The 26,081-nt window shown below is 38.1% G+C and overlaps 1 protein-coding gene across 4 annotated transcripts in view; it reads left to right on the top strand.

Moving 5' to 3' along the window:
- Window positions 1-427: 427 nt before the first annotated feature.
- Window positions 428-26,081, top strand: part of RB195_004408 (uncharacterized protein) — a gene marked incomplete at both ends in the record, with an annotated part of 47,751 nt that continues 22,097 nt past the window's right edge. Inside the window, 4 exons of one of the 4 annotated variants that reach the window (XM_064182242.1) lie at window positions 428-484; window positions 1,957-2,025; window positions 6,719-6,992; window positions 7,052-7,205. In XM_064182242.1, the coding sequence (XP_064033507.1) occupies window positions 428-484; window positions 1,957-2,025; window positions 6,719-6,992; window positions 7,052-7,205 (554 nt within the window). Of the gene's footprint in view, window positions 485-1,208; window positions 1,268-1,956; window positions 2,030-5,083; window positions 5,153-6,718; window positions 6,993-7,051; window positions 7,206-7,709; window positions 7,771-26,081 lie in introns of those variants that run through there. The other 3 variants (XM_064182243.1, XM_064182240.1, XM_064182244.1) reach the window with 3 other exon arrangements.

Raw genomic sequence — 26,081 nt, forward strand, 5'->3', positions numbered from 1 at the left:
CGTGTTTGCTATGAAACAACGACGCCAGCGATTTTCGCTACTTTTTTCGGTCCCCACCTTTTTTTTGCATGTTTACATTTCCTCTTTTCGTCATACGCACACTTTTCAAGCATATTTTCTTAGGAATTAACTAATTTTTGAATCAGCAGAATTCTCCTGCAAAATCCAAGACTTTTTTGGATCCAAGGATCCTGAGTTATCCAAGGATTCATTCAAAAATGATTGAAACCATGACATCCAACAGAATTATCGATCCTCGCGGATGCCATACATACTTTAAAAAATTTCTGGACATCGGTGACAATTTTTTTATAAGATTTCAAGTCCGCCAGTCATTTGAAAAAACATCTATTTCAATTGCCGTATACATATTTAAGGAGTGACGTCATCGCCCGCCCTCCATTCCCATTTTCAAAGTTAACATGGAATGAAATTTTTCTCAATCGTGTTAGGACAGCTTCTCAGAAAGAAACACCTGTCATGTGTTTGTTTTTTTTTTTGTTTTATTTACTCTTTCCCTGTTATTTTACTGTTTCTTTTTTCCCGCGCTCTCCTTCCCTTTACTAAGTCACAGCGTAATTTTGCATTAGATTTTTGATTCGATTAAAAATTATCGTTGTTAATGGAGCAGCTATTCAAATAACTGTGCGCTGCCGTTGTAAATCATCTTCTTCGGCTCAGCTGAGCTCATTTTTTTTCTTCATCCAGCAGCACAGCGAATAAAATTTCCGGAGAAATCAATCATATCAATCGTCAGCCGCGGGGAACGGTAACGGTTGCCGTATTTTTCAATTTTCTATTCTAATACCGTGTTCGGATGAAAATTAAGGATTTCTCTCACTCCAGTGGAAATTCAACTCTGTCTTTCTGACTTTTTTTCACCGTTCATCCTATCCCTTCACTACTACTCGACTGATGAAGAATGAGTTCTTATTTTCCGCGTTTCATAGCCATTCCGGCGTTAAAAATATTATTAACCCCAGTAACTTTTTGTTCCCAAATCGAATTGATGCCCTCTGTGCTTCATTTCCGGAATGAGACCTCCTCCCTCCTCCCTCAGGCAGACAATGACCTCGTGCTGATGAATTCGTTACTGAAATTAATGTGGTTGTTCTTTTTTAGTATATGTATAACTCTTTTGATCTGTTAGATAAGCAAAAAAAAACAATAAATAAACAAAAAATGAATAAATAGTAGAAAACTTTTAGATGGGCCATCCAAGCACCGTCGAACATGCAATTCTGTACTTCGCAAGCGCTTATAAACTGTTAGTAGTTGTTTCAAAGAGAAAAAAAAAATAAAAAATGAAAAGAATGTTCAAGAACGTTATATCTGCACGTATTCGTATGAATTCACGTGCACGAATAACTCTGTCAGGATTTTCTTCATCTCTCTGGAGAATATTCGACGCAGCGATGAGCGTTGACCACATGAAATCGTCCTTAAATCCTTCATCACTTTTTTTGCGTGTCTTTTTTCTTTCTTTTCCTTTCCAGGATTTCCGCTAGCACACTTTAAGCCGAAAATTACAAACATTACCTCTGATCACAGTGTTTTGATACCTTATTTAGCAGCAAAGCGAAAATGTACGATTTCCATATCACTCCCGGATCAGCGTATGAATCCACGAATTTGTGCTCAGGTACCACGTTCAGAATGCGCTGAAAATTTTTCAAGAATTAATAATTGTGACCACGTTTTCTGAAGAAGCATTTTACAAAAAAATAAACTCATTTATGTGCCTTCTTTATCGCGATTATTTATTTCGCGTTCACTTGTTTTTGTAAATTTGTCAATCCATGGATTTCTTTGTTCATACCATTTTTTTTCAAAAAAAAAATCCCACCCATTTATTGATTAGTTATTCGCTTGCACCTACGTTTTGTTGTGTTTCGGACGTGTTTTCCCGATTTTGCCGAGTGCCTCGTGTTTCTGGACGAGTCTCCCTGTTTTCAGATACTGTTACTTGCAAAACAAAACAAGAGCATTTTCGTCCTTCTCGTGGTGGTTTTCTTCAACGTTCAGGCAAGTGAGTCTTTTTACCGTATCCCGCATCAATTAATCGGAGATTATTAGTGGAAAATTTAAATGATATACGTGGTTGAGTTGAGAAAATGAATGCTGGAAAATTCCCATGTTACTGTAATTTTTTGCCGAGATCTTATCAAAGAAACGATGATCTCCGCAACGGCATGCGGTTACAAGCTGAAATTCTCCCCAGTTTGAATATCCCGCTCCAAACTGACTTACTTGGACTCGGCCGCTGACGTCGACGCTTTTTACCTCGATAATTCTATTTATTCGCGAGAATTCTGCCATCCACGTGATGTGCTGCGCTCAACATTTTCTTCTAACCGCTGGAGAAGCTTCTGGACGCTGCAAAGTCAATAAATATTGATTTTTTCTGTGTAGATGTATTTCGATTGGTGTCTGATTGATTTCTTTCGCTAGTAGCCGACGAGCGCTCATGCCTACGCTTTGATTTCTGTCCACTTCAAAATAGAAAGCATAAAATATCGTCATTTGTTAAAACTTACCCTTAGCTAACCTAATTTTTTTTCTTACCCACCGTTCAAGTGGAAAAATATTTGCTCAGTGAGTTTTTCGAAGTGACTTTCGCGAGCAGCAACAGCAGCGATAAAATAGTAAATAAATAAAAATTAACGCAAGACGTAGAATAGCGCTTATTGGAAATAGTAGAAACAGAAAAAAAGTAAATAAGTAAATAATAAATAATAAATAGTACATAGGTAGTATAATGGTAGAAGCATTTTCTCACATTTTGATGAAGTTGGTTTTGTTTTCAAATGTGTTGATTTTTGAAAAAAAATCATGTTAGTTCTAAAGTTCATGTTTGAAGCAAACTGTATATATTTACAAATCTTCACGTTTTTCAATTCAAAATACTTTTATTTCTTCGTATGCTCTTTCTATTCACTGACTGTATAAACTGTCATTTAAAGTCATTTTCTGGAAATAAACGTTGAAACGTGATTTTTTTTACAATTTCCTAAGTCCCGAAAGATCCAACGACCAGCTCATCGATTCTCTTTTTTCTCACTATACATATTTTTCTTCCGTAAATTCAGCTTTAAGTTCGCGCACCAAGTGACCGGTTCAAATTTCCCAAAATTTTGTAATGGAGTACGTCTGTGAAACAATCACGAACGACTCCTCTCTGTAAAGAGTATGATATAATTTCGTTGACAGTCAGGTCCCTTTCCGAATAATTCTATCCCATATATTTTCTGTCTCAGAATTTGATGATCCTGCTTAAGAGCGCAAAAAAAGTGGTTTTCCTTAAATTTTTCAGCTTTTTTCCTCGTCGATCCCCAAGATATTTTTGGTTTTTTTTTTGGTGAGGAAGCAGAGATTTTCACTCTTAAAATTGGTTGTTTTTCTTCAACAAGCGATCATTTCCTGAAATAGGAACCAGATGTCTTGTGGATCGCCGTTGTTTTCCTTGGAACCACGTGTCCACATCTGCTTTTTCAACACAAGCAAGAGCAGTAAATCTCAACCAAATCGTTCTCGCTACTCGCGCTCAGTTTCTGAACGGCTACGGCGCGGATGCCGTCTAGCAGACGTATCGTCCGTATGAGCTGAGCTTCTCGGGGGGTGCTGGTGACAGCTCCATGGTGAACAGCGCTGTATATTTATTATTAATATTTATTGCATTATATTATTGCGATATTTTTCCATTTCTTTAATTTGGCTCGTTGCCAACCGACCGCTCAACTATAGTCTCCGCTTCAATAAAATCAATTTGATAAGCTGATCTCATCTATCACTTAGGCCTGTCAGCCGAGCTTTGTGTATCGGATCGGACATCAACTCGAGTACGTTGTTTATCAACGATATACCACTCCAACACTATTGATTTATCGATTTTTCCTTCGTTTGATTCGGTTCGCTTTCCGGAAACAAGGCTTCACCATAATCGTACGATTGTGAGGGGATATTTTTACCCACACGAAAACCTTAGGAAAAGCTTTTGTTTCGTTCCAGATGTCCTTGAAATTTTTTAAAAATATTATTTGTATTTTTGGTTGAGGAACAGCTAATTAAAGGGACCAATACGATGGAACATGTGAAATATATCACATTTTAAAAGTGATTGACGGGTTCCACAAGATTTTCTACCACTTTTTCAGTCCTCTTAAGATTTCGCCATCCTACCACCTCCCTTCTCCCAGTGTTAACCGTGTAGTTTCAGTGTCTGACCTTTTTTTTGTCTCGACGTTCGCTTTTTTCAGTTTTTTAACTCTTCAGGATGTCTGACCAGAAATTAGTCAAGAGAAGCAGTTAAACCCTTAGTTTCCGGGTCTCGCCGTAGCGTAGTTTCCCCAACTGCTGCGCGAGTCGCGATATTCTTTACGACCAGACATGTGAAAGTGTTTGAAAGCAATGTTAACCACCTCACATTTTCTCGTTTCAATGTCTGGGAAAAATTTCTAGCTTTTTTTTCTAGTTATCCGGGAATCTTTTTGCTCCTTTTCTGCAATCATTTTGTCCTAAGATGGTTCGCGTTCCGACGAGTAAATCCTGAGGTGATTTGAAGAACGTTTACGGTATCGATGTGCGGCTCATTCTTTATTTCCTCGACATTTCTCGACATTTTTCGACATTTACAACGCTTGCGTTATTTTCCAGAAATATAATTATGATCTTCACCGAAATAGCAGCTACATTCGTTTAAAAAAGAATAGGAATTGACAAATCGCAACTGCTCTGGAATTTGAAAACATCAGAAATGTTTCTTTTTCTTTTCTACTTATCTGCTCAAATTTCTCATTACAATGCCGTTTTACGCTTAACAACGAGGACTCTACGGGTTATTGATTTTATGGATGCCATTTTTACAATTATTTATTAAATAGGGCTTAGGCTTAATAATTGAATCGGTAGTGTTCGATGTGCTATTGTATTTTTCTTGTGAAAAAAAGCGAAAAATGAATGTCAATGTGTAATGCCATGTGCGCCCATATCGCTCCACAACTTCCATACTAACTTCTGGACAACGTTTATTTCTGTGCGCGAAAAAATCAACGCTCTCAAGCGGCTGCTCAACGATCAGCGTGAAATGTCCGGTTGTGAGAAATCTATTACTACTAGCGTGCATTGTTCGGATGATTCAAATTTACCGCCATGGGTGAGTTTTACGTTCGATCGTGTTCGTTTTTGGGTGCTTTTAACGCCGGCAAGACGCGAATGCACAGCCGGTTGACGTCAAAACGTCGTGCAAAGATGTTTTTGTAGCGTTACGGAATCCCGAGATATAATCCAGGTATTTGGTTGGATTTTTTTTGGGAGGAGGAATACTAAAATTACCCACAGAATCTGCAGAATGCAGTAAACGTACGTGTACTGGTTGGCTCTATCGTGTTTCCCCTTTTTTCAAAATTTCCATATAGATTTTCTCAACAAAGCCCCGGCTGCACTTCGATCGTTATCGTTCTTAGAAAATTTCTTTTCTTTTTCCGTATCACCGCAGAGCCTGTAAGCCTCATTTGAGAATGTCGCCTGAGTTCTTTCTGAGGTTTTGGTGGTCAACTGACCTGTTTCCTCTGTAACTGAGGTTTTGTCACCTCGGCCTCAGCTACGGAATCGATGACGATCACGTGGGTGTGCTATGGGGGCTATATGTATATGTCATTGGTGCACATGATGAGATTTTGGGTCCGGCACGGATTTAATGCTCAAAGGATTGTGCTGAAGAATTAGCACCACATTTTTTACCCATACTTTTTTTATTATTATTTATTTGTATTATTATTTTTTTGCCTTCTATTCTTTTTTTCAAATTTATTTTGTACGTGTTTTTACATAAAACCAACAATTATTTCAGCTTTGCTCCTGAATTTCCTCTCTTGGATTCAGGTCGGAATCTTCCCTTCTGTATCCTTCTGGAAAAATGAGAACTTTCGTACTTTCCTGGTTTTCCCAGACCGATCAACTCTGATCACAACGTCACTTCCATTTTCGTAGTTGAAATAATACCGGAAAAAAAAGAAACGCTAAATCCTTTGTGTTTACAATTTATATTCCCAAATTTCCACGGTACCTTGTCCGATTTCCAAATGAACAAAAATCACAAAAAAGCATATATTTATATTTATTAACTATTTCTATCCTATATTCGAATAGATTGAAGCGATTCACCGAAAAACATGTGAGCTACTAATTTTCGTAGTTGAACATGATTGAATTAGGCCAATTTTTAACCAATTGTTCGAATAATTCGGTGAAATATGGCGGTTCTACGGTTAAAAACATACGTATCGATTTTAACAATCTTAGAAACAAACTATTTTTTCTTAAAAGCAGACCTATACATGTATGAGTTGAGATTTTTTGCACCATCCATAATAGTTCTGGAAATGTCGACTGTTCGATTTCAACATAATGTAATAATATGATTTCGATTTTCCATAAAATAAAAATCATAAATGTTGCCCATTTCCCGTGCAGAGACGATACAGAATCCGTACGGTTTCGTGACAAACATCATTCAATGAGTTATATTTTTTTCCTTCATACCTTTGCCGCTGAAATGGGCGTCAAACACTTAAAGTCATCAGTAAGGTCAATCCCTGACGTGCAATCACAAAATAACTCGTACAACTTATCCGACGTATCGCTGATATCCCGATATCTTTCTGAAAGTCTGGATGTAAGTTAGGTTCACTATAATCATTTAGCATTCTGCTCATTGCAGGGCAAAATGTCGAATCATCTTTCGCAAACGCAATGCCTTGCGCCACCGCAACAATTGCCAAGTTTCGGCACGGTGCCCTCGTTGTCATTTCAACCACAATGCTTCGCCCCTACAATGTCCACGATTCTGCCGCCTGGACCAACATATCAATCGCTGAACAACACATCACCATCGTCGGACTCGTTATTCTCAGTCTCCACGTCGCTGAACTCGCTGCCTTCAGAATGTCCACCTCGTCGCAGCGATCTTGACTTGAAAATGGAGACCCCAGATGGTATGTTTGTTGTTGTTTTCATTGCTTGAAAACATATTTTCCACAATATTTTGTTTCAGCTGACGAGTTAGATGATTTCTTTGACCTTGAAAAACATCAAAAAGCTCGATCAGCCTCATTTGGTGGCTCTACACAGTACAGTAGCCAGTTGGCTATCGCCAGAAACGGTCTGTTTGCGCCTTCTTTGGACACGATTGGAAGCGTCGCCAGCGGGTATGTTCCGTTTTTAGTCTTTATCGGGGATTTCCTTTTTTCTTACGCTACATTTGATGCTGATAACTTCTGCGCATCGCATCTACAGCAATGTGCAGGATAGTGGAACGATGAAGATCTCCAATTTCATTTTTTTTTTTGCCATTTGGGAATGCATTGGTATGAAAGGAGAGTAAGGACAACAAAGAGTTCAACGTAGTCTCTTCTGGTCCTATTGGGTGGGCGGGGCTTACCTCCACCGTGATTGGCTGGAGGTTCTAGAGCGCTTTGCTCGGGTAGTCATTCAGAGCTACCACAATTATTGATTGGTATCGATTTCCTCAATGAGTGGAATATAAAGAGCCATTTATTTTGTTCGAATGAACCAATCATAAACAGGTAACAGGCATGTGTTCAGCCAATGACCGTCCCTGAAGGAAACCCTCCCCCTTCACTTTTGATGTTGAGATTATCAGTATATAAGGTTTTCTTGTGTAACCCTGTGCAACTGACATCATTTTTAAGAGGTAATGTTGTTTTAACAGTGTTCCGGTTGAAATCAACGATTAATCGCACATCAGCGTAATCTGATGTAATCCACCTCTCACAGAATCTTTGACGACAGCGCAGCTCAACTTCAAGCTTTCCAGTGGTTATTTTCCATGATTTCCCAATTTTTTAGAGTTTTTTCTACTTAATTTGTCTATTATTTTTTAATAATATCACACTTCAGCGGGTGTGGCGCAGTCGGTTAAAAGTGCGCTGTAACCGCACCGTCGATGGTTCGAGACAGCGCTAGTGCCAACCAAACCTTTCATCCCTCCTGAGTCGATAAATTGGCACCAGACTTCTCTGAGGGATAAAAACACTGACTTGATCACTGGCTGATCCCTTCAAGTCATTGTATAGGCCAACACACGTTCCAAACGCTCAACCATTACGAATTGCAGCAAAACGCGTTTCCGCATAATAAGTGGATTGATACGCTAGTGACTTTACTTTTACTAATATCACACACGACATGGGTCTGGAAAACTTTTTTTTATTTTTTGAAAACAGGTATTAGGTAAAAAAAGGTAGATAAAAAAGAGTATTCGTATACGGGGTTGTAGATTATGGGAAGGAGGGTGATTCCGTTCATTTCTTCCTAATTGCCGTAGAAAACAGCCCGGAAGATACGGCTTCGAGCGTTCCGGCGCACTATTTTCTGCAAGGAGTTAGATTGGAGCGCGCCAGCCCTGTGCGGCGCCGTATCTTCCGGGCCGTTTTTCACGACACTTAGGAAGAAATGGACGAAATCGCACTCCTCTCCATAATCTACCATCCCGTGTACGAATACTCCACCTGAAATCCGCACCACCTCAGATTCGTGGTATGCTGCCTTTAAAACTATTCACCAAATCGCCTAACTCAGATTCGTCCATTTTTAGCTCCTAAGAGTCAATTAACTGCATGTAAGTAGAATGAATGGCAGGAAAAAAAAGGTCGTATAACAACGCGATTAGCAACAAACACAAATTAAATCATGTAGAAATGGAAAAATTTGTACACAGGAAAAGAGTGGGTAACCTTTGGGACAAGGCGGCTCAACACTGAGTCGCGTTGTCCACGGCATCCTAAAACGCGCTTGTCCTACGTGCCAAACACCCAAAAACGTGCACTATCGTCAGTTGTTCAAAGTGTATTTTTTAAATTGAACTATTCCACAACTGTCGACCAATCCTAGATAAAACAGTAAAAGCATGGAAAACAAAGCACACTGTACGGGAAAACAATCCATTTGGGACGCATCTATGCGTTCGACTTTCATTCAAAAACGTTTGAGGTCTACGAACGAATGTCCACCCTCTATGAGGACTCGTGGTATTGGTAGTTATCAGCCGTTTTATCAAACCAACGTTTTTCTCCACGCAGAAAATTTATCGACCACGGAATGGTGAATGGTTTAGTTGGCTCTAGTGCGGTCTCGAACCATCGACCGTCGAGCAGCAGCCAAACCGCTTACCAACTGCGCCCAACCCGAACACGCACAAGAATTTTGCAAAAACAATGGAATCACGTTTTAATTTTGGACGAGTGAGCTTCTAAATACCGTAGCGGACCAAACTGCAGCTTTTTTTCCTCTTCAAGACTCTACCCTTTATTTTCTTTTGGTTACATCTAAAACAAATAATCGATTTTAACTGGAGCAAAAGATCGAAGAGAAAAAATGTTCCAAGCTTTTATCTGCCCTTATATGAGATGACATTGAATTTCGCTTTTCCATGCGTTTCTTTTAAGACCCCCGACCATTATTTCTTCTTATAAAATAATTTTTGAGGGTGTATTGATAGAAAGGGTGGCTTAGAATTTGTAACTCCTAATTATTCTTGACATTATGAGGTTTACAAGGAGGAAGAACTTTGTCGTTTGCACTTTTTCATACAGCAATGCTACGTATTCATTTTTTTTTTATTACTTATAGAGACCGCAGCGTTTTTTTTTCACTCTTATTTTTTTGAATTTTTATCTTATTCGAATTCGAATGTGGAGGTATGTGCTAGATGAGGAAAAGGCAAACTATTTGAGTTTGAAGTAGAACCGAAGGTCGCTTCTACCTTCGGTTGCTTTTTTAGGTGAACAACTGTTCATAAGTCTGTCTGGAATGCGTTGACTCTTTCACTATAAAATAAGTGAAGTGAAAGAAAAACTATTTGAACCTCCTGAGAGAAGGAAAGAGAGGTCCATCACAATTTTTCTCACTTTCACTTTTTGCGAGGAGTTCTCCTTTATATGGATAGGACGTCTGAATTCTCTTCTAGCACAAAATCATTGCTATTCCCGATTAAGACAGGAGAATGAGGTGCTTTTTTGGTTTTCTCAACCATAGGTGCTCGATGATTTGCTTAAATTGCTTCTATTCATGCGAACTTTTGACAATTATCCCGAAAAACTTCTAGAACTTTCCGACTTTTCCTCGACTGAACTTTCTCTGTGACCGCTTCAGAGATCAAAAAAACATCTCGAAAGAAAGACTTTAAACGATTGTAACTTTTTGGAAATAGGGAATAGGAAATAAGGTAATACGATTTACCTTCTATATGCTTTTTTAAGTGCAAAACTTTTGAATGAAAATATCGGTTTTTTGCATAATCTAGAAAAATCAAAAATGAAATATAATAAAATAAAAATACGTAAAGTTTCCTATCTAACCGTCGCTGATTTTTATGAATTAAATTTTATAAGTCATGTTCAGGTCAGAATCCTAAATCAAACGATGTAAATGCAGCGTCGGAAATCTGAGCATTTAGAATTTTTTCAGGAAAATATGAGGTCTTTTCATGCATCAACAATAATCCAATAATCGGTGTAGTGTTTCTATCCATTAGAGCCAGATATTATTATCTAGTGGGGGTTTAGAAGCCGGCATAACCCTTTCCACCCCGTTCCTGTTTTTCACACAGATATGAGGTCAGAAATGTACAGAACTCGTTCGAAAAGCCACAAGAAGGGGGAGAAAAGAAAACTGTAAATTTCTTCATTTCTTTCTTTTCCTAGAAGAAAACCCTCGAGGTTTTTTCTCGTTCCTGCTCCCTTACCCTCAATAATACTATATAACTGACCCCAAACAAGATACTAGATACTAGAAAATTACTAGTAGACTTTTTTTTGCGATTTTAAAAGTGCCAATAAGATTTCTAGGATACAAACAATCTACGGATAAAGTTCCCGATATGTTTATTGTAAGAACTGCTTCCCACTAGCTCCATTCAGAGCACAACTGCCACAATTTTAGGTCATATATGGTGGAAAAAATGATTTTTATGGATTGCCAGCTTTCCGGTTTTTTCCCTCCTAAATTCATTTTCAAGCTTCTCCCCATTCTGAAGTGTTCACCGTTGCACTTAGGGGACTTTCCGGAATTTTCTTCTCTCAATTATTGCATTATTCTGCAAAATGATGAGGAAATTGCAGATTTGCAGCACACTAAAGTACATATCGTTTCCACAGCAGCAGTCGTTTTTTTTCTTTGTTTCTCTTCTGAACTCTAGTCTCATTTCAATATCTCATTCCAATAATTTCATTTTTTTTCATTTCCTCTCCTCAAATCGCCCCGCGGAGTGCACATTTTAAAAGAAGTTGGTGGCGCGCGGCAAGCCGACTTAGTCGCGGCTAGAAATGTGCGAAAGTGAAATCGCAGGGCACATAAAGGGCATAGTGTGCATATTTGATGAGGAGAGTTAGAAGCTTAAAGAGTCCGGAAGGGTCTCGTTGCTTGCACCGGGAGGCAACGAGCGCTGCTGCTGCTGCTGCGGAAGTCTGGACTTGGGTCGGACATGTCCGTTCGGCTCGGCTCGGCTGGATATGTTCACCGAGCTTCTTAGTCTCGCTGCTCGTCAAAAGTGCAACTAAAGAAACGACACAACGCAGAACTGGTTGGATTGGTTGTCATAAAGCTCTGTGCGTGTGTGCGCGTGTGGGCACCCGCCTCCTCTTCATCTGGAAATTTCCACATTTGGTGGGTGTTTTAATTATTCACGTGGAGATTTTCCCGAATACAGCGACAGTTACGTCCATCGAAGGACGCACAACGCTTGTGATTTGCACCTCTGCAATTTTTAACGCAGATTTCTCATTCAGGGAAAATTATCGACGAAAGCGGAACATTTGAAGAAACGAGAGCTCTATGAAATCTGTACTTTTGATTGGAAACGTCATCATCCCTCATCTTGCCCCTCAAATCTTCCTTACGTGACTTTTCCCGCCGGCAGTGTTCTGCTTAACCTTGACGCGGCCGGCTGCAGCAATCTCTCTTTTTTTCCGTGGAAGCATCGAAAAATCGTTCGTTCTTTTTTTCAAAGAAGAAAAGAGTGCAGAATATCCGCTCAGGAAACCATTCTCAAGTCATTACGAGGCTGAGGATCATGATTTTTGCGACTCACGCTCACTCACTCAGAGATTCTTGCTCCAGAATTAAAATTTCGGCGACCAAAGGTTTCCCAAGTCATATTTCTGGATGTGTTCTGATTTCTCGTTCTTATGACGTGCTCATCCCTACAAATCTACGGAAATATGAGAAATATGTGGAGATTTCCGTTAAAAATTTCATTATTTCCTTATTTCATTATTTATTTATATTCATATACATATTTTCAATCAAGATTAATATAAACACCCCCAATCCTTCTATTCCCCAATTCATCAATTTATCAAGTAATTTCCAATTCATTTGAAAAATTTCAATTAAAATTTTTTAATTTTTGGCAAGAACTATTTCCTCTCCTCTGATCAATTTATCTGTAAATTAATCATAATTCATAAATGTATATAGAGATATAAATATTAGGGGAATCCTTAAGTAATTAATTATTACTAGTTTGGAAAATTTGCTTCAGTCTAGTTCAGAGCAGGAATGCATAAACACATGTTTCATACGTCAATATTACAACTTCTTGACTTTTGTGACAACTAAATACAAATTATTTAAATTTTCAATTAAATTTTTATTGGACCCTTATAAAACGGTCAACCAATCAAAGAACATTAACGTCATTGCATCCTGTTTCATTTTTCGATCGGGTGTTAGTTGAAAAATGAAAATGAAGAAAATTTGTGATGTGTTTGGAAACATATTGAAAGTTAATAAGTGCCAACGGTCATCCAGAAAATTTTCCAGCGATAATTTTGATTTTCCCGGCAGCGATCGAAGTAAGCGCCATGTTCAGTTTAGTAATGACGCTTTAAAATCACTGCTGGAAACTGATTTCTGTACTGAGTAATCAGGAAATAGTAAACACTCCTCAAGGATACTTGGTCCAAAGACATTTTCAAGAAATTGGGGGAAGTTTACAGGTCCCGGGTATATGGGTCCCTTTGCACTACGATAATACCATGCGGCAAAATTAACCCACGAAAAAATGAGGCAGTTGAACTGGAAGGTTTTACCACATCCTCCATATTCTCCAGATATAACACCATCTGATTTCCATTTATTCCGATCAATGGATCGATTTCCTAAGGAATAAAAATTTTAAAAAAGTATCACCGATATGGGAGCCCCTCTAGAATCATAATTTTCCTCAAAGGAAACGAAATCTTATGAATGAGGCGACTGATACTCTACCAAGAAGCTGGCAAACGCTCCTGGATAACGACGGAGAATCGAATAAAAATAAAATTAAAAATAAAAATAATAAAAATAAAAATAAATGTAAGAAAATTCGTCTCTTTTGTTCCCTGCCATTGAAATAATTGATTTCTTATGGGTACCCCTAATAAATGAGGATATATAGGAAAATAATAGAATTTTCAAGGAAAACCTCTTTTTCTCCGATGTGTTCCTTAGATTTTCTTTCTATAATTTTTTTTTATATTTTGTAATTTTTTCTATTCAATAAAACTTTAACTGTGGGATCCAAGTAGAAGATCTCAAATTTTGTTCCGAAGATGGTATAATTTCATTTCATATCGCATTCTAAAGTGCGTGGAATTTTTAATCAAATAAGAATATTTTATTTTAAAAATAATTAAAAATATAAAAAATATAAAAAAAACAAATAATAAATAAATACAAAACATCTAAAAATTAATAAAAAAATATTTTTAAAAATCAAATAAAATAAAAAAAAATCAAATATTTTTTGCGTTCCTATTTGCTCACACCTCCCCCCTCCTTTCCCACCCGCTCATCCCGAAATTTTTTCCTCCCTTCTTAAATCCACGATAGATCCTTCGGTGGTGATTCTCGCGTTATACACATTCAGCCCACCACATGATTCGCTGAGAATTCCATTACATACGTGCCTGCCTCGGAGCTACTGGGGGCTACTTGCACTTTTTTCACATTTATCTCTCTCTCTCTCGCATTTCTTTTGCGTTCTCTTCTTCTTCCTCCTCTTCTTCGCGTCGTCCCCTCTCGTCTTCTAAGAATAGACGAGTACAACGCGAGCGCATAGCGCAAAATATTAAAGAGAAGGATGTACTCTCTACGCTGAACGCTAACGCTCACAATGCTAAAAAGACATAACGCAAGCACTTTTCACTTCACTGCAATAACTCCAAGGATTCCCAGAAACGATTAGAGCGAAATTGAAGAGTTCATACGTAATAACATCATATTTGTTTATGTGCTTCTCGATTCGACGAGAAAATGTGAAGGCTTTGTGAGGTATTCAAGCTTTACCGACTTCTTTCAAAAATTAAAATTATATTTATATATTAATCGCACGATATTTTATTCACTCTTCCCTTCTATTTTTTAAGTTTTCTTTAGGAGAAATGTATATAATTGCATTGAGTGAAGACTAGCACTGAAAAAATACCTCAGATAATTTCAGTTTAGAGAATCACTCACTTTCGTATGCCTTTGAAATCACCACTATCGTTAAAAATCATGAAAATTCGATGAATGCTCTGAAATTTGCTACACGATATTTCATATTTGTCTTATTTTACATACTATTTTCAAAAGGATAACGTTGATGAAAAATAAAGTGTCTGTAAAGTGTCTGGCGGTAATCAATCCGCTTCGGATACGCCAACGCGTTCCACTTCAATTCAGAATCGGTTGAGGTTTTACGAACTCGTGTTTAGCCTCTACAATGGCATACGAGGGCTCACCGATGTGCTAATTTAGTATTTTTATCATCCCAAACACATTTCGTACCAATTTATTGACCTCAAATTAATGAAACCCTTGGTTGGCACTGGGGCGGTTCCGAACCATTGAGATCGACTGTGTAGTCGCAGCGAAGAGCTCTAAGAGGCTTAACAGGTTTCGCTGCAACTGCACAGTCGATCGATGGTTCGGAACCGCCCTAGCGCTAACCAAGTCTTTCATTCATCCACGGTCGATAAATTGCGTTACATTCGCCTTCTTGGAGAGAATAAAGGATAAAAAGTATTTTTCGGTAGATATTACGTGATTAAATATCTAGAACTTTAATTGCTCGTTATAATAAAAGACCGGGAACTGCTAATTCGAAAGCAATCACGGCTGTAGCACAGTGGTTCCAGCTATCCACCGTGACTTTACGGTCGATGGTTCGAAACCGCTCAAGTCCAACCAAACTTTTCATCTCTCAGAAAGAGTCGATAAGTTGGTACCAGTTTCGTCTAGGAGGATGAGGATACTGATTTGTCCCTCGGGTTGATCCACGCTAGTCATTCTATATGCTAAGGACGACTGTTATCCTTCCAGGAATCCCCGTATTACCGTATTAAAATGATCGATTTGCTTTGTACTAGCAAAGATTTCTTGAATTCATTCTTTTTCTCATAAAAATGTGTACGAAATGAGCACAAATAAAAAAAACCACTTTTTCAATCCATTTTCTATAACTTTAAATTAGATAAATTATTCTATCGATGAAAACGCTCGTTTTTCACCATCGGAAAAATCGGAAAATATGGAGGTAAATGTATGAATCTAATTGGAATTAATTGAAAAATTCAACGAGATCGTTTTTTGATCGTACGGATTTTTGCGGTTTTTCTATTTCTATTTGTTCCGATTTGAATTGGAAATTGGATTGAAAAAGTGTCTTTTTTTTAATTTGTGCTCATCCCGTACACACTTTTATGAGAAAAAGAATGAATTCAAAAAATCTTTGCTAGTACAAAGCAAATCGACCATTCTAAACTCTTTTTTCCCCACCGCTTATTATTTTATTTATCTTCATGTTAGTTTTTTTCTTTCTAAAGAAAAGTGTTTGACTTATACATACGTACGTAACGGGCTCGTCACAAGCTGTTTTTCCCCGGCTGCTCGAAGATCCTCCCTCTTCTCTCACCATCGAATCTTACATCCATCCATACACAACGCTCAGCCTCGTGTTTGTACGCATGTGTGTAGCTGCGAGTAGCAGCTACTCGTATCCATCACTGACACCCTAATAGTAGGCGATTTGTGTATGTCTGTGTGAGTCCCATTCGTTCGTGGCCACCGCCGCCGCCGCCGCCGCTGCTCTTCACGCCGCTTATTTAGCATCGTTTGATAGAGTCACACGGAGAAGTCTCGAAGGAATCGTTCGGCTGTGTGTGTTGCGAGATTTTTTTCCGCTCGCGACACACTCGAATTGCCGCACACGTCAAAGCGACGCGTTCGCTGCCCGTTCCTTCCGCAGTTAGATGGAAGGCAGAGATTTTTTTTTCACCATGGAGCGATGAGAAAGTGCTTTTGTGAGATTGGTTGAACACATTAGGAAGGGACCGGCAACGTTATCGACGCGTCCAGTCGAATGAAGCCGGGAAAAAAACGATTCCAGGGGATTTGAGAGAATGCATCAATTGTTTGATGTTACGTTTAAAACCTTCTTTTTTATGCTAGCCACGGGACCCTAATAAGTTTGTCCCTCAAATTGTGTTTTTTAAAAAGAAATAATCACATTTTCATGCGTAAATTTTCTATCATTAGCTACTTGTTTATCGCAAATTCTATCCTTTTATTTTATTTTATTACTTATTATTTATTTTGTTTCTAAGAATTTTTGAAAAATTCTATTATATTGATCTAAAAGCTAACAAAAATCAAATTATGATTTTAAAAAAATATTTTCTTATAGGGGAAGAAAAACTATTTCAAATAACGCGCAAACTAAGGCTAAACGCTTTTTTCTGTGCGCAAATTTAAATTTCAAAAAAAAAACCATTACTTATGCATTAGCCCAATACATTGTGTCTCATCGTTTTCTATAATCTCATTTTCTAATTTTGTTTTTTTTCCCTTCTTTTCACTCCTTAGCAAAAAAAAATCTCCTCTCCATAACGAGGCCATGTGAAAAGGCTGTTTTCATAGAGCTTCATTCGGCAGTGTGAATAGTTTAGCGGACTTCTCGCTAATAGCCGAACACTAATTTCGCTTCCGAATGTTGTTTATCGCTCGTAATCCTAGTGAAGATGCTGTTTTGAGCCGCCACCTCTGCAGTCAATATTTCCTCTCCAAGCGTCTCTTGAACACACTTTGCTAATGTGGATTTCGCCTACCAGAATTAATGCGGTTCAGGGTCCGGGACTTATGTTTATCCCGAAAATCGCGACGCGAAATCGCGTTTGGAGCAATGTTTTAAGAAAAGAAATTGAAGTTTATAACGAGCACAAAAAGAGCATATTTTACAACAGAAATTGTTTCATGGTTCTCAGTACAAACATAAGTAGATTAAATTAGAGCAGTTACACATAGATTAAGTGGCAAATTTCCGATCTCTTCCATTTTTTTCGCCTCATCCTCTCTTTTCTTTTCCATCCCGTTTTTTTTTCTTCACATCCTGACGACTAATGCGCATGCTCTGCTCGTTCATCATTTTAACTAGAAAGCTGGCAATAAATTCTTTTCCTTCCTTTTCTTTTGTGGTGGTGGTGTTCGGAAAGTTCGGCGTCTTGAAGAACTCTTTTTCCGTAAAGTACACGTCAACTTTATTGTTCTATCTGCAGTCTACGGAAAATTGTTCTTTTGACGCGTTTCCTCGTTTCCTTGATGCGATTTTTCCTCCTTTTCCCGAAAGCATCCCGAAACAACGAGAAAACAATCAAACCGTTGCGAAATGGAGTAGAAAAAAACCCTCGTGACCATCCGGATTACGCGCACTTTTCCCCGTTTTTTCTTTTTCATTTTGTAACTGGAGAGTTTCTCTCTCTACTACTTTGTGTACTTTACGTCTATGCAACGTACACTCCGAACGTTAGCGTTAAATCAACATCATAGATCAGTTCACGGAATAGAACGGAACACGATATGAGGTGCTCGTCTATCTTTTAGCGGCTATTCGAGACCATATTCACATCGATTGATATCGATCGATTAATTCGTTGCACTGCATTGAAGAAAAAAAAAGCGAAGAACTTCAGTGACCATAGGTAATACATATGTAGATCATTGCCAAGGAGCTGACCATCCCATATAATTGAGGAAAAATCCCTTTGAATCCATGAATCAATACGGAAATATTAATCACACATGTGGCACAGTTTTTCTTCTACCCGAGAGCCATTCGACCGATCGTACCATGATCCACCGATCGATTTTTTTTTTTCCAATCATCTCATGAGAGTCGTTTTTCTTCTAGCATTTGCTCGAGCAGCTCGTGGCGATTCTCTTCCTTTCATCAACTTTTTTATCTTTTTTTTTCCTTCACTTCACCCTTTCCACCGTACCTCCTTCTCCTCCGTTTTGACTTTTTTCTGTTAGATTCTTGCTATTTCCTCTAATTTTTTCTTTTTTCATGCAAGTTGGATTTCACCTACGTTCTTTTTGTTAAATCCACCCAACATTCCCCTCAACTTTTTCAAAATTCTCTTCTACGTGTCTCAAATTATTTCATTTTTTTTTTATTTTGATACATCTCTGATCTTAGCTACTTCCTAGAAAATTAATGATATTAAATTGCAGTAAAATATCACCTCAAAAGGATGTAGAAACATAAAAAACAAGAAAAATAAAAAAAGAAAAATATGAGCTAAAAATATAATTGAAAGTAGTTAAAAAATGGAAAATTTAAAATAATTAGAAATAACTGGCACTCAAATCGTTACTAATTTTTTAGTTCACCTTCGTTGAGCCGAAGTAAAATTCCCCGTATCGACGAGTTTTACCATAATACGTTCAGAAAAGTTCTCTCATTCATTCGGTTGTTGAGAGGTGAAAGATTTGTTTGTTTACGGAATTGCACACTCACACACTCCATCCAGCCAGCCATCCAGCAGCAGCAGCAGCCATCAACAGCACATAGCAATCAGTTCTAAGCATCAGCACAAGCTGTACGTACGTACATTTGAACGTACGTGTGTGTGTATGTGTGTAGTCGACGATAGAAGCCGTGACAAATACGTTACTTCCGCCCGGAGGCACAGCTAGATACGCCTTGACGCCACCTACATACGTTGGATACGACACTGGGATTGCTCCGGAGAATCGTTCCTCGTCGGTTCCTCCCACTAGCCAGCAGAGTTTGAGATCTCATTCGCAAGAGTCACAACAAAAACGCAAAGCACCCCTCAGAATCCTACGAATTAGAGACCTTACGATCAACCGAAGCATCAGTTTAACCTACAAAGCAACTCTTTACACCCATACGGTTCACGACGTCGAACGTGAACGAGATGTTGTTCATTCTTCGCACTGGAGCACAGAGCAGCTCCACTGGATAATTCCACCAGTTAAAGCATTGGGGTTTCATTTTGCCTAGCCTATGGGTGTAAAGAGTTGCATCGTTGGGTAAAATAATATCTCAGCTGTTTCCGATTCTTCCGATTCCTAGATTATCAAGGGTGTTTTTCGTTCTCGTTTTGATATTCGCAAGTTACGTCTTAAAACCCATTTATTAGAGAAAGAATTTAATTTTGCTTTTGATTTTGTTTTTTTTCCGAAATTTTTTTTGTTTCATCTCTAAAGAAAAAAAAAACATCTATTTTTTGTGTGATGAGAAACTATTGCTAGGAAGAGCTGAAAATGAAATTTAAATTATACAATTACTTTTACCTTTAAAAAAAAATAGAAAAGCTATTTGAAGAGGATTTTCTGGATGCCTACAAAGTTCTTTTTCCCTCAATATTTTTTGCTTTTTCCGTTTACACTCATTCTAACAGCTGTTGTCTGCTACGCGCTCCTCAAGCATGATGCCAAGGCTGTGGCTGTCATAGGATTCACGACACATTAGCCGGAGTTATTCGTTCTTTTTTTCTCTTCTTTTTTTTTTGATTTTTCACAATTTGTAAAGCAGTAAGGTACTGTCTGAGAAATCTCTCCTGAATGTCTGAGAAAGTGTTTTGTATTTCATTTCCCTTAATGTAACTTGACAATTATCTGTGCTTCCGGACAACTGCCACAATGTGAGCGAGCGCCGCAGATGACAAATGTGTTGACGGATACATTCATAATACACTTTATTTCGCTTACATCTGCCATGTTTCTGGTCGGACAGTTTGTCCCAGTGACACTGTATCGTGGTCAGCTTACGGTACGTGATATTTGTGGATGTGCCCTGAGGCCAAAGTAGATACATCATCATTGGACATCTGCCATGGAATGATGCGCGCATGAATGAAATAACGGAAATGAATTTTTCCCAGAAGGAAGAAGTCATGTTTAGGCCAAGATTCATTAAACTAGTTCAGCTTACGGCATATTTTAAAATTTAGATTATTTTTATTTTCTTATTTTTTATTTTTATTTTATTCTAGAAATCAGAAATTTGTTAAATTGGGAACAAATTAGTTTTTAACTAAATTAAAAATTAAATTATATAAAAATATTATAAAATTTCAGTGTAATCTGACCTATTAGGCATATTGGTTAGAATATTCTTATTGTTATAATGAAAGGGAAATCACCAAAGACACCCACTTTAGGTCTTCTCTCGATCAATCGATAAGCATTCTTTATACTTCAAATTTCATTCGACCTTGCAATCACTGTGTGGGTTTGTGTTACTTCCAGATATTTCTTCCAACCATTCCATCATCATTTCTGTTTTAATGGATAGTTTTACTAAGTAGTTTACTAAGTAGTAAAAGAAAAAAATCGATTTTCAACTAACCTCGGCATAGTAAGATGTCGTATTGATTTTTAATAAGTTGTACACAAGATTGTTAAATAATTTTATTGGCTAACTTTTCGGCAAAATCCCCTTCTTTAGAACCTGAACAGGGTCGATTCAATTCACGATTTGATCCACGACCAAATTTCTCCAGAACTAAACAGATAAACTCTATCCCTACATTTTCAACCGCTATCTTACCGGCTACACTGAATATTCACCTCGGATCGGAGGCGCCCAGCATGAATCGCTGACTGGTCGATCACGGGAGCGAATGATTCGAATTCTCATTCATTCGGTGCAGAAGAACCATTCATTCGAGATATGGCGCGAATTCTCCCGTTATCAGGAGACTGATTGTGGAGGGGTTTGGTCGTGAATTAAATTCTGAATTGAATCGGCTCTGTTCAGGCTCTGCGGAGGGCGACTTGCGCCGAAATGTTAGCCAATAAAACTATTTAGCAACCTTATGATCAGCTCATTAAAAATCAATACGACATAAATAGTACATAATACTTGTTACATTGATGAATCAATTCAAACCATAGTCTTCGCCTACGTTGTTCATTACGGTAACGTAGAGCTGACCTTGGAAATGGCTACACACATACATACATACACACACACCCCGACACACACGTTGTAATATTTATATCGATGAAGATATGGCAGTGTTATATATTTAAAGAAAAAACCATTATCGTTTTTTTATGTAACGATTTTTCTCTATTGGAAAAAAATTAAATATCAAATTTGATAAATTACAGTACGTTTTATCATCATTTTGTTGAAATTTGGTCCGTAAAAGTGCGTTTCGTGCTGTGATGCGATATTCGACGCGATCACATCTGAATGGTTTTTTTTTCGTTTATGTAAATGAGCATCGTTATATATTTATTATCTTCAAAATTACACAAAGTTTAACAGACGAATCACGTCACAAAATTAGCGCTTAAAATGGGAAGTATTGATTTTATTGATTGATTGGGGAGATCTATCGCGATAAAACCATTTATCCAGTTATTTAAAATTTTCTAATGAATAAATAATAAAATATATGTTATATATAATAAAATGATAATCCCTGAACTTTCCTTTTTTAATTTCCATCCATTAAATCCAAACTGTAGCTATTCATTCCGTAGTCATTCCATAAAGGGACGGGATACAGCTGCCGTGGCTTTGTTTTCGATGTTGGATCAGAAATTCAAATTTTAGCCAATTTCCTTTCACTAAATAATGAGGAACTCTTCACTTTCTTTTCTTTTTTTCTTTTTTTTTTCGAATGCGATCCGATTTCAAATGCATCCCTCCTGGACTCTGAACCTGTGGTCCCATTGTCCCAGTGGTATATCATTCCGAGCCATAAATATAGCCGTACTACTCCATCGTGGATCCTTCTGGATCTGGTTCCCTGAATGAATGCGCTTCCGAAATCCGAAACCATGTAGTTCTTCATTTTTCGGATTTGATCGACGTTCCTTCTCTTTTTTTTCCTCATTTCATTCACTTTTGTTCTCTTTGTACCATCTATCTGTGACGTTTCACATAACCAAGCAGCAGTTGCAGTTTTTTTCCATCAATTAGGTATGCACAGCTGAAAGCGGCGTGGTTTTTTCTTCGACCGAATTGCAAAGCAGCAAATTGAACGAATGAGCTCGTTTTTCCCTTCTTTTCGCTTCTTTCGACCCTCCTTCCCGGCCATTATGTCTAACTCGAGTGATGTAAAGGGTTCGAGTTGTTCGAGATATGAGATCAGAATTACTCATGGGACGTTCTCGATTAGCCATCCAAGTTTTCATGGATTCAAGAGACGGGAGGAAATCGATACGGGCGATCAGAACACATCACGTGGTCGATAGTTCTCTATCGAATGACAAATTTATTTGCGTTATCAATCTTTTTTTCCGGATAATTCCCACTGGTTCCAACGATTGATAAACATTTGTTCCGGTTTGTTCCACCTACGTCCAAGACGTTCATGAGTCTGTATTTTTTTTTCTCTTCGCGTCAACTGAGTTCATCAATTTTCCCAATTAATTTCAACCAATTCTACTTCCTACTTAATTTCAAATTATATTCATATTATATTCTTTGAATTCATTCGAATAAGTAAAAAAATTGCAAAAGTTCATTTCAACTGTGTTTGACCCCAGATTTCGTCTGAAGCTCTGAAATTCCTTTGCTTCTCCTATGCTTAAAGATTAAACAAGGAAACCCGGGAAACTCAGCCTAGAAGGGCTCGGGAGATTTCTAAAAGACCCACTTTTTTTTGGGAAAAAAATCCTGACACTATTTAAACAGCTCATATACTGTAACGTCTACCTCCGACCGCAATTCATTTCCCAACACAAGAACCACGTCCTCTGCTTAGCCGGATTTTTTTTCTCATGACCCTTACATTTTGACACTGGAACCATTATTTAAACTGTTTTTCTTTTGGATACCACACATTTCTGTTGTGCAAAATATTGGAAAGCTCTCCGGATCCTTCCAGAAAAGTCATCCATAAGTTTCTCATTCTTTTTTCTAGACATTTAATTTTATGCTAAGAGGTTCTTTGTTAGAGTATATATATATATTTATTTATTTATTTATTTATTTATTTATACATATTTATTTGCTATAAGAGCACATACTTTCTTTTTCAATTCCAATTTCCCCGTCAAAAAAGTATTTAGTGCTGAAAAAGTTCAAAATAGTTAAAGCACCAGTTCTATTTCGGTAGAGCTCTCCTGGGATTTGTGGTAGAAGAAATTTCAGACTTATTTGCTCCTCAAAAATGAGCCATCGGAGCTTTCTAAGGCAGACAAACTCAAAAATCTTTTTTAAGACAGCGCGAATTTAGTTTATGTGAAATTTTACACATTGAACTGGTTTTTATAGGATTTTTCTCATATTCCTCATATTTCGCTCATATGAATGTGTATGTGTGCTTGTGAGGGACTGTGATATCGGGGCTTCGTCAGCAAGCCGTCCATAGTCGACTGACTGACTGGCCGGGGCCGGTCGAATGTGCCCTTTTCACGTGTGTATGTATGTGGATTGCGGCATCGGCATGGCTGCGGGTGCTGCTTCGAGGACGTGGGCAAGGGCAGTCCAAACGGACGGACGGACGAACGAACGGCCGTTGCCCAACCCCTCCCTGTGTATTGCGTGTGTGTATGTGTGTGTGTGTCTGCCCCGTCGATGATGCACTTTTTTCATTCGAGACTTGGCAGCCGCCCGTTCCTCAACCATCAACCCCTATCGTTGATGGTTGGAGGAACGGACAGCTTGCCTTCCCATTCAAATCCCACCCATCTACTCGTGCTGGCAGCTTCTATATCACCTCATTTGTTTGTTTACTTCCTGATCGATTTTTTTCTCCAAATAAACAACTATGAATATATTTTGCATTGATGTATCCTTCGAAACCACATCCTTTCTCTTTTCTATCGCCTCCATACGCCGCCATCGCCGCCGTCGTGCAAAGTGCAAAGCGACCACGCCTACACTTCGCTCGCCGACGGCTCCATCCTCTTTCTATCGTTTCTCTCCTCCATTTCTTTTCGCTACACTTTCGATTTGATTTCACTTCGTTCTGCACTTCCTTTTTTCGCGCACGCAAGGACCATTGAATGGAATTGGCAAGTGGCCAAGTTCACATCGTGATTCTCCCGTTGTCATCTCCGTTGGCCGAGTCCTTTTCCACTTCGGTCCCCATTCCATTTATTTTTCTGCTCCGCAGTTTAATGTGGACATCTTCTGTAATGCATTGCCGCATTGCTTGCACTTTCATAAAAATCCGCTGCTTTCATGGATTTCGGTCTCAGGATTTGAATATCGTTATAAATTTCATACATTATTAAAAGTTTGGAAAATTGATTCAAAAAGCACTAGAAAGAGGAATTATTTACGGGGATGAGAAAGTGGTGATTTAATTCTAATATATGGACCAAGAATAATCTTGGAAAGGTTTTGAGAAATATGAAGATAAAGGGGAAAAAACATGAACAAAAAATATACTAAAGGACGATTACGTCTGCGTAAGGATAGCGGATGCGTAAGGATTGTTAATGCTATCCACGCGTACGATGATTCCTTCAAAATTCTTGCCAAATCGCGCACTTAATTGCGGATTTTTTTTTGTCCTTAGTCTCCTTTGAGACAACAAAAAGTAGAAATTTCTCGTTGCCTCACAGAAGCGTCGTTTTTCCCCTTCAATGGCAAAATCATTCAAAAAGCCTTTGGGAAGTTTTTTTTTCCGAATCTGAAGGCGGATATATCTTGGTTAGAATTTCTAATTCTAGTTGATTTATTCACTACGACTTTTCACTTTTTCAAGTAAAATCACGTCGTGGGAAAGTTGTCGCCGCTTTTTCTTTTAAGGCAGCTACAATTTTCAACATTGCTGCTATCACTACTTTAGTACTTACTAGTTCAACCTTCAATTTTTTTTTGAAATATTAATTGAGTTCAGAGTTCAATACTCGAGTCGTTGCAGTTCCTTTTTTTCGTCCATCGAGGCACCATCACGATGAACTTCATGAATTAACTTCCCCTCATAATCGATCGGATACAGGGTTCAAGTAGTTCTTGCTCCGGATTTCCATTCTCCTCTAACGGAATTTCAGCAATCAAATGGTGTTGAAGCTTTATAATTTATTCTAAATAATAGATTAGTCTTAGTCTCAGGGAAGAAGAAACCGACGGAAACGAAGGTTGACGGGGTAAAACCGCCCGCAGCAGCGGCAGCAGCAAAAACGCCATTTGGCCGATAATCGGGTTTCGCCGAAACACTTATCTATCATTTGGCTCGTTTTGTCGGTATGCCGAAGGATGCGTCCGCATCGGTCGGCACCGTTAGCGAAGCTCGAGTTGCGCACTACATTTTGATGCGATGGTGATGACCCCTATGCATCGTATTCTACGCTAAATAATAGTAGTAAGCAGATTCGTAATTGTTTCACACATCGGTAGCTGCGATTTTTGAAAGGAAATCCAAGCAATCAGCTAGGACAACTATACAACTGTTCGAAAAAAAAAAGCCTATAAGAAAACCTAGGAAGTCATAAGAAAATATTATGAGCCTAATTAGTCATATCCTATATTCTGGATGATGTACTGGTTAGCACAGTGGTAAGAGGTTACAACTATGTGTGTGTAGTCGATGGTTCGACACCGGCGAACGCCAACTAGGCTTTTCATCTTTGTAGGATTGATAAATTGGTACTAAACTTATGTTTGGGCATAACAAAACTGATGTTACACATTATTTGTCCGGAGTTAAAACCCACAGACGAATTTTCCCTACTAAACTTTTCTATTTTTTGATATTTCTACATTACCATTTTCTAAACCATAAATTTTTATCCTATTTTTTTCCATTAATTCTGATCAGAAC

This window comes from Necator americanus, chromosome I (genome assembly GCF_031761385.1).
Source record: "Necator americanus strain Aroian chromosome I, whole genome shotgun sequence".
In the NCBI taxonomy this organism is placed as follows: domain Eukaryota; kingdom Metazoa; phylum Nematoda; class Chromadorea; order Rhabditida; family Ancylostomatidae; genus Necator; species Necator americanus.